At 32.6% G+C, this 9,202-nt stretch overlaps 1 protein-coding gene across 4 annotated transcripts; it reads left to right on the top strand.

Annotated features, from left to right (window-relative positions):
- Positions 1 to 4,536: 4,536 nt before the first annotated feature.
- On the top strand, positions 4,537 to 8,931 carry LOC120080288. Of its 4 annotated transcripts, none has more exons than XM_039034919.1 (8): positions 4,537 to 4,676; positions 4,806 to 4,860; positions 5,194 to 5,270; positions 5,980 to 6,112; positions 7,214 to 7,315; positions 7,489 to 7,710; positions 7,827 to 7,867; positions 8,495 to 8,633. In XM_039034919.1, exons 1-7 carry the CDS (start codon positions 4,579 to 4,581, stop codon positions 7,830 to 7,832), a joined length of 693 nt encoding a protein of 230 aa, XP_038890847.1. In that variant the 5' UTR covers positions 4,537 to 4,578; the 3' UTR covers positions 7,833 to 7,867; positions 8,495 to 8,633. The 4 variants fall into 4 exon arrangements, with proteins under 4 accessions (XP_038890847.1, XP_038890848.1, XP_038890844.1 ...); XM_039034920.1 differs by lacking the exon at positions 8,495 to 8,633 and adding an exon at positions 8,041 to 8,488; XM_039034916.1 differs by lacking the exon at positions 7,827 to 7,867 and having other exon boundaries at positions 8,495 to 8,931.
- Positions 8,932 to 9,202: the final 271 nt, after the last annotated feature.

Here is a 9,202-nt window from a genome sequence, read left to right as displayed (position 1 = left end):
TCAAATAAATGATGTTCGAATTATATCTTTCACATTGTTCATCTTCTCTCTCTGGTTTTTTTTTTTTTTTCTTCTTATTGCTTTTGTTAAATGTCTTAACATATATTTTTTAAAAAAGTGACCATCTTTATTTTTGTTTGCAAAAATTTAACACAATTTTATATATAATGGAAATCCTTTAATTTAAATTTATGAATATACTAGTCTCGAAGAATGAAAAAACGATAGTACAACAATCCCGATAAGGGAACTAGGAATGATTATGAATGAAACTTGTGAGTTTCAGCTTGATATATGAAAAAGACCTAACAAATGGAAATCAATCTTAATTGAGAAGGAAGTAACATTGCAGAGCTTGAACGCACAACTTCTCTAGATCACCTGCTCTGATACATCTTAAATCAAAGATTGACCTAAAAGTTTAAGTTGATGTACGAAAGTAAATTTAATTATATATTATCTAATAGGAAGTAAAGAACCCATGGAATGAGAGAGATGGGTTGATTCTTGGTTGGCAATGTGGATAAATTCTATATGAACATAATCAAATCATTGACAGTAAATGAGAGAAATTTGGAATTTTATGAATTTTTTTTCGACGATATGTTTGCTTGAGAAATCAAACTTTTAATTAACCCCAGAAGTCAATAGGACAAGCCTTATACCAACTTGAGTATGTTTGGAAAATTGCCCAAACTAACCCAAAACCCAAGATCTTCTATGTAATTGAGATTTTTTTTTAAAAGAAAAAATGTTTTTTTTTTTACCTTTTCAAGAATTGCCCTCAGTTTTAAATGAATCTCACTTCTCCATAGTTTCTGGGTTTCTCCTACCTATGCTTTTTGTTATGTTACCAAAAGATCACATAACAAAGATGATCTAAGTTTAACCATGGTAAAGTCATTTAAAAATAAAGATGTTTTAACCTTTTGCTCAATTTATAAACATGGTTAGAAAGAATATGATAAAACATATAAAAATAAGTGGTCATGTAGCTAAAACGAAGTTGTATTGATGAAGATATGACCAAACAAAATGATCATTCGTGCAAAAAAGGTGTGCGATTGCTGACATCATCTATGTAATCGCTAACCTTGGGTGCACAATCACTCAGTTCAATTTTGTTTTGATAATATTTTTATTGATACAACTTCGTTTTAGCTAAATGACCACTTATTTCCGTAAGTTTGTTCGTGTTCTTTCCAACAATGCTTAAAATTAAGAAGAGCAAAATGTAAAAGCATATTGAACATAAATGACCTTACAATGTTTAAACTTAGATAAATTTTACTTTTTGAGTATTAAAGTCAATGCTTTGTTCAAATTACAAGTATTGTTGGTGATAACATGAAAAACCATATAAAAACAAGTAGTCATTTAGCTCAAACGAAATTGTATCGATAGAGATATGACCAAAACAAAACTGCAAAGCAATCGCACACCTGAGGTCAACGATCGCACACATGATGTCAGCGATTTGCGTAGATGATGTTAGTGATCCGCACCTTTTCTACGAGAATGATAATTTTGTTTTTGTCATATATTTATCAATACAACTGTGTTTTAGGTAAACGATCACTCGTTTTTAGGCATTTTTCGTGTTCTTTTCAACCATGCTTTGAAGGAACCATTGAAGATCCTTGAGCGAAAAAGGGGATCGGACCCAAAAACCCAAATTTACAGAACAATGATTTTACAGCAAACATATAGAAAAGATTATGCATTTGATTAAAATACAGCATGCTTGGAATAATTTTATAGAAAAGTAAACTGGGTTTCAGAAACCCTTACCTTTGATGACCGGTTCTTTAAGAAAGAAACCCTCGAACCAAAAGGACACCACCATAATGAAACCTCTTATTCTCTGGGTGAGAATCCAGGAGTTTATGCATGTTCTAGCTATTTTGGAAGAGGGAGATTGAGATAGTAGAGAGGAGGAAATTTGGAAGGAAAATTTTGGAACGTACAAAACTTACAAAACGTTTCTGTAAACCTTTCGAGGAGGAAGAAGAAGAATAAACGATTTCTCTCCCATTCTCACGATGTGGAGAGAAAAAAGGGGAGGGAGTTGCTAAAACTGTTTTTAAAATTAATTTTAATAAAAACTTTAATATATATATATATGATATCTACTTTATCATATAATATATATTAGACTATATGTTATATCAAATATTACATATAACCTATAGTTCAATATTGTTTCCAATACAATATAATCTATAGTTTAAGTCTCTCAACAATAATATTTAATATAAATCCCCTTTATATTAAATTTAATTATATGAATCCAATTCACATAATTAATATTTGAATCATATTCAAATATTTATTTCCTCTCTAATAAACTTTATATAATAATGTACCAAATATATAATAGTAATTATATCATATATAATTAGATTAAAATAATTATATCAGATATAAATAATTCCCTCAATTAATTTGAACAATTCAAATTAATCCAAAAATTGATTCTCATTATTTTCTGTTGAGCTACAAAGGGGACTTCATGGACCTATAGCTTGAAGCTTCAACAATACATGAATAATTAATTAAAGCCTTTAATTAAGATATTCACCATCCGTTGACTATCGGGTACTCCATTAAAAATCGAAAGTTGCACTCTTCGCACTACAGATATATTTTTATGTCTATTGGATAACCAATCAACAGTACGATAACCCTTCACAAATTGCTCGTAAGTATAGCTGGGCCAAAGTTATCGTTTTGCCCCTGTAGTTACATCTAACTCTTTAGATACCACTAATTCCTCTAATGAACGATAAATCATAGTCTAAGTATGACCAAACTTCTCTCAAGCCAGGAGAGGATGTGGCACCACCTTGTTCAAACTTCGGAATCAGCCTTTAAGGGAGCAATTTATCTACTTACCCCGACATTGGGGAAGGAGTGAATTCCTTCTTGTGTAGCTATATTCCTAGCTCCCTAATCAGACAAATCCTTAAAATGGTAGGCTTGTTGAGTTAGCGATCTGGTCACTCTTACCCATACAAATCAAAGAACCGTCGCAGAAGTTCAGAACTCACTCAAAATTTAGGTCATGTCACCTACAGTCATCTTGGTGAAATGTAAGTCTCTATTATGAACGGTGTTATATAATAAGATTAGTCATTTCGTGGTCCAATCTTATACAAACTCGTTTTATAGAATATCTCCATGCACATGTCTCCATATGAATGATCAGGATCAGATCATTTGTAGCACTTCACAACAATTGTAACATCTACAAAGTGAATCATACTCGTAGTGTCACCAGGATAAGATATCCAGCCTTATCCATCTACTACAGACCATTTAGGTTATCACTTAAACATTATCCACTTGTATGTCTCTACATACATGATTAAGCTACAAGATAACCTTCGATGTTAGTTTATTGGTTTGTGGATTAATGCAACTAAATGTCAAATAAAACCATCACACATTTTATTAAATAAATAAGATGTTTGTATAATACAATTACAAATTATAGAACCTTATGAGATTTAGGGCATCAACCCCAATATGCTTATAAATTGAGAAAAATGTTAAAGCATCTTTACTTTCAAATGACTTTATAAAGTTTAAACTTAGATCATTTTTTGTATGTGATATTTTAGTAACATAAGAAGAAACGAGAAACCCAGGGAGAAGTGAGAAATGATTCATTTAAAACTGAGGGCAAAATGATATTTCACATCTTTAAAAGGTAAAAATAAAACATGTTTTAAAAAAAGAGGTCAATTACATAGAAGTTTTTGGTTTTGGGTTAGTTTGGACATTTTTTCGTTATGCTTATTTTGACAACGTTTCTATTATAGTTGATTATGATGAAGTAATTATCCTACAAAATTAGGAGATTATAAGGAACTAATGAATAATTTGAGAGTGATTCTAAAATTGTTAAAATTACTTTTATCATATATAGAAATGCTTTGGAATGGTCATTAATCACTAAAAATTAATTTAATAGAATTTAATTTTACTCTTTTAAATACAATTTTAATAACATTATAATTGGTTTTTAATGATCAAAAGCATATTTTAGAGTAGAGATATACATTTTTCCTTCGAGGATCCATCTCTAACCAAGAGTTTTTCCCTCCTCGTCTCTGTTCCCCATCAAACTAATATACAAAATATGAGGTAAATCAATAGATCGATTGCAAAACTAACCTAAGAGGCTTGCAAAACTTCTTAAGTTGGTGTGAACAACTTAACATCAATAGTAAACACTATTAAATGTTGCACATTTATCTAATGATTTCATCTTCCACTTTTTCTCTCCTCTATCTCTACTTTTCACATTTATCGATCAATTATATCTTTTCATCCTTTTTTATATCTTCCCATCTTTTTCTATTTTTCACATAATTCTCTAATTAACTCCACTCGGTGGGCCAAACCGCCCTAAAGCTAAAAGTGTGAATCCTTATTTGCTTTGAACTCAGAAAAAAGTTAAAAATAATCATAAAAATTTATATTTGAAAAGGACATGATATTTTAATGAAAATCGATTAATATTGAATTTAACGAGACAGAAAATGGGAATGGCCAATTTCAACGGTTTGTGTGATGGAAGTGAAGCTGAGCCAGAGAAATAGAGCAGACCGTTTTTTTCTCTTCCCCAAGTTGCTCCCACAACCAACTCTCCCTTCTCTAACTCACCACAGGTATTTCCCCATTCCCTTCAAAATTCTTTAAACCCATTATTCTTATAGCATACCCTTTCTTTTGTCTCAAGAAACTTACACAACTTGCTTTGCTTTTCTGCCTTTTTTTCCCTCCAATTTCTACCCCAGAAATTGGGCCAACACCAGAAAATCATTGAAGAATCAATTCAGAGCCATTACTCTGGTATGTTTGCTCTTGATTGAAACCTGGGTTCATTTCTTCTGTACGTTTTCTGCTCTTTTTGGTTTCAGAAAGAACTTTGCAAAAGATTTTCAATGGAAATCTCAACTCTATCGTGCTTTTGGATTTAATTCGTTCATCCCTTTGTTTGAATAGTTTGCTAAATTTCGCCTCTGTATTCATTTGTGTTATCACAGACCCAGATATGGATTGGTGATTTATGGTTTGAATTTCTTTTGAAACCTTTTTTTTCGAGGATGTTTTGGGATTATAAAGAATGGGTTAGTGATTAATTGCTAAGTATTTTTCTTATAAGTTCTGTGTTGATTTTGGCAGAGATGGAGGTTTCAACTTCAGGATATATCCAAAAATCAACTCTCCACCAAGCACCACCTTGTTCATATTGTAGAAGGGTAAATGGAAAAACTAATATTGCTCTGCTTAGGAGAATTTTATGGTATCTTAAATGTGTATTTTCCAGCCTCAACAACTTTGCTCTTTAGGTGAAAGAGGGGTTTTTCGGGCTTACTTGCTTTAAAAGTACCTCTCTTTAGTCAAGAACATCGGCCTATGTTTGTGAGAGATTTTGAAATTATTAAAGTTATTCCAGAACACGCTTTAACAACTCAAAATCAATCTACCATTTGATTTTACACTTTTATATGCAATTTTCATACCATCAAAATTGTTATCGATTTATATGTTTCTAGTTCCACAGTGAGTTACCAACTGAAGTTGTTGCTAGTACTTGGACTCTACACTTCTTATGGAATTGTACTGAAGTTATAAAGATAGAGTTCTTCTATAAATGTACAAATTTTAATAGTGAACACTGCTGAAGTTGGTAGAGTTATTTAACACCGACTTGTAAAGTTGGTGGATCAAACTCTAAGTTGGTTATTTTAACCAACTAAACTCAAGTCAAGTTCCTTAGTTATCAATGTAATGATATGTTGTTCATTGTTCAATATATAAAATTATTTTGAGAACTTTACCTTATTCATAGTTTCAAAACAATCGTATGGACAATCACACAGTTAAAAAGAGTTGGTACTTCAGGATATTCAGTTGAATTTCTGAATTATTACAGTTTCATCTAAGTGTTAAGATGTCAATTGGTAGGAGCGAGAGCTTGACTTTAAATCCAAACCAGAATGGAGATCCTACACATTCCATTTCTGTAGCTAATAAGAGGATAAAGGACACGGATCTAGAACAAAAGGGGCAGAATATCAAGATTCAAAATCCTCGAGCGGTAAGCAAGCTTGTACTTCTTTCCCACTTTTAAACCATGTTCTAAACTCCTCTGCAGGATAATTTTGTAACTTTCCTTTTTTATGGTTTCTACTTCTAGCTTCTTGTTGAATTACTTCAGAAAGAAATTGATAGCTCAAAACTTCTTATAGCAATCATTTTCCCAAGCTATTGATTGTGTTTTGATTCTAAACTTTGATGGCATGGTTGGATATGTATTATAAATGATGATTACTTTTGGAATATAATTTTTCTTTGCAATCTATTTACTTATAATGGCTGCTATATGAAAAAAATTGTAAGATAGCTGCAAACTAATTACTGAATGTTTATATCTTCTCAAAAAAATTTATGTAAAGAAACAAATCCCATGTGAATTTAAAAATCCCATGAGTTGGGTTCAACTTTGTGATACTTGAAGAATTGACAAATCACTTGAACCATAATGAACTGCAATTTGTGGCCCATCAGAATTGGATGTGAAGAAAGAAATCACAATCATGGGAGTTGAAATGTAATCATGTTTGATTGTGATACTGCACTAGGTTGTGAGACTAGTTAGCCTTTGAAATATTACTGACTTTGGCCAATCACTTTACCATATATCCATGCCAAGCTGGGAGAGGAGAGGTAATGCCTGCAGGCATATGAAAAAAACGCCTAATAGATATTAATTTTGTTATACTAAGTTTTGGCATAATTTCTGCTTAAATACCCTCCTAAAATACTTCGAGCACCATCTTCAACTTGGTTAAAGCCTTATTCTAGAGGGACCGGCCAGGTTCTATTTTGCACATTTTTAGTGATTCAGAGTGAATTGTTGAACAGAAAACTCTAGTTGAATTTCAGCTCAGTATCGATATGATTTGTTACGTACCTGAGCTACACATTGGAGGATTTTTTGTATATCCAAATATGGTCACAAGTATTGAGTAATTAATCAAAATTTATTGATATTTTTGTTTTCCATATGATTCGTTAGGTACCTGACAAGAATTGTATCCAGAGTATTTAAGAACATTGTTGTCATTTCAAGATTGAATTACTCTATAATATATTTTTGTTCGTGGCTTCTTTCTTGTATTCTACATAATCACTGCAGATTAGAGATGTATATCAATTAGAAGAGAAGCTTCAAAGTGCTTTGAATGAACTTCGAAACTATAAGAAGCTTTTTGCACTAGCCTCCTCTCATCTACCTCCTGTAAGTTTCTTTTTCTCACTAGAAGTAATTATATTCTTTCATACAGAGCGATGTCTAAACTAAACATATCATATCTACGTACTTATTTGGATATTTCTTTGACGTTTATATAGAGAAGTGATAATTCAATAAACTTATTGTTCTCTTTTTTCACCTGTTTTTCCCTCTGTCAGGCTAGAACCACTAGTTTTATAGTTTTGGTTCCTCTTATAGTATTTTGTGCCAGATGCATAATTGGTGCCTCTTATGCTAGAGTTTTTGGAACATCGAGGCTTGAAACTGTTGATAAACGAGAGGGAAAACATCACAAGTTCAGAAGTGGGCACTGGAGATCTGCTCTTCGTGATATAAGGGAATTGGATGGTTTGGACTGTGAGTCCCCCATAGATTCTATGGTAATTAATATAACTTTATGCTCCTACTTTGACCCCAATTCACCCTTATATGATTTTATTTTTCTTTAGGGTGTTTTATTGAGCATGGTGTAATTAGATTTCTTTAACTGGGGCAGGGGTAATACTTGGAGCAGAGATAATACTTGGAATATGTAATGTGAGCAAAATTGACTACTACTAAAGTTGTTGAATTGTTGCTTTCATTTCTTTGAGCACCCAACTCACCAAGCATTTTCCAACTTATCATTCATTTTTGTCTGTTCCTAATGGAGTTCTCTGGCCACCCACTTCCCTTTCTTCTGGGTGGCCTCATCTTTTTGTTTCAACCAGATGATAATACTGCCAAAATGGTAAACTATCTTCAGATAACAACATTGGATTTCCACATGGGTGGGGTGACCACGGACCACTAGACTAAGATGGGAACAAGGCAGAGATATGTTACTGAGACTGGGTTTAAAATGGCTAAAAGTACTATAAAAATGCTCACAAAAAAACTTATCACAACCTTACTTGAACAAAATAGACAAGAACCAAACCATTGTGGATGAACCACTGCCTTGTGGCTAGAGCATGATTGACGGTTGAATCGACCATGGTCGTGCGGCTGTAGAAAATCGTTAACTTGGCTATAATCTTGCTCTGTCGTTCCAGATTAGAGAGGGAAAGAGAGAGATGCACATATTAGCTTGATTCTAGTTTTGAGAATCATCATTTGTCTTCTAGTCTCCATTCCAACCAAAAGTTCACAATTTGGTAATAGTTTATGGTTTCTGTTTTGCAGAGTCCTTCAGAAGATGAGCAGATCTCAGATGAAGATTTATCACATGATTATAAGAAACTGGACCAGGATTACGAAAAATTTCTATCAGAATGTGGACTGAGTAAATGGGGCTACTGGCGTGGGGGTACCCAGAGACCTGAACAGGAATAGGCAATATTTGTAGAACTTTTCTGGGTTCCTTGCCAGCCAAAAGAGGCTAGGCTATGGAGTTGTGAATTCTCAAGGAGAAAGAAGCGTAGCAACACTTTTTCTTGTGTAGGTAAAATTTTCAACAACCCAACTGATGTAATTAAACTTGAAGTTGAACAAAATTTAGAGAAAATTGACAAGGACCCCCTCCCACATCATTTTTCGAAAAAATGACACTTTTTAAAAAACTTGTATTTTTAGACCCATGATGATGGAAGTGAGTGATGTAAGCAAAAAAAAAAAAAAAACTTGGTATGGTTAATTACTTTTTTAACCTTCCAAACTTACTTCATGCAACTAATCACCCTAATAAATTACCTACCTCAATCACCAATTAATTAGTCTCATTCCATTATCCACAACAATAAGACAAAAAAGGAAAAAAATGGAGATTAGTGAAATAAAGAAATTAGTAAAAGAAAGAAATAAAAAAGATAATTAAAAAAAAATAAAGTGAAGAAACCCGGTCGGGCTTCATAATGCATACACTGGGGCTTTACCAGGTCGATGAGGTGGTGT

Source organism: Benincasa hispida, chromosome 6, assembly GCF_009727055.1.
Source record: "Benincasa hispida cultivar B227 chromosome 6, ASM972705v1, whole genome shotgun sequence".
NCBI classification, from domain to species: Eukaryota; Viridiplantae; Streptophyta; class Magnoliopsida; order Cucurbitales; family Cucurbitaceae; genus Benincasa; species Benincasa hispida.
Note: the sequence above shows the minus strand (reverse complement) of the source record. Positions and strands in the feature narration are given on the sequence as shown.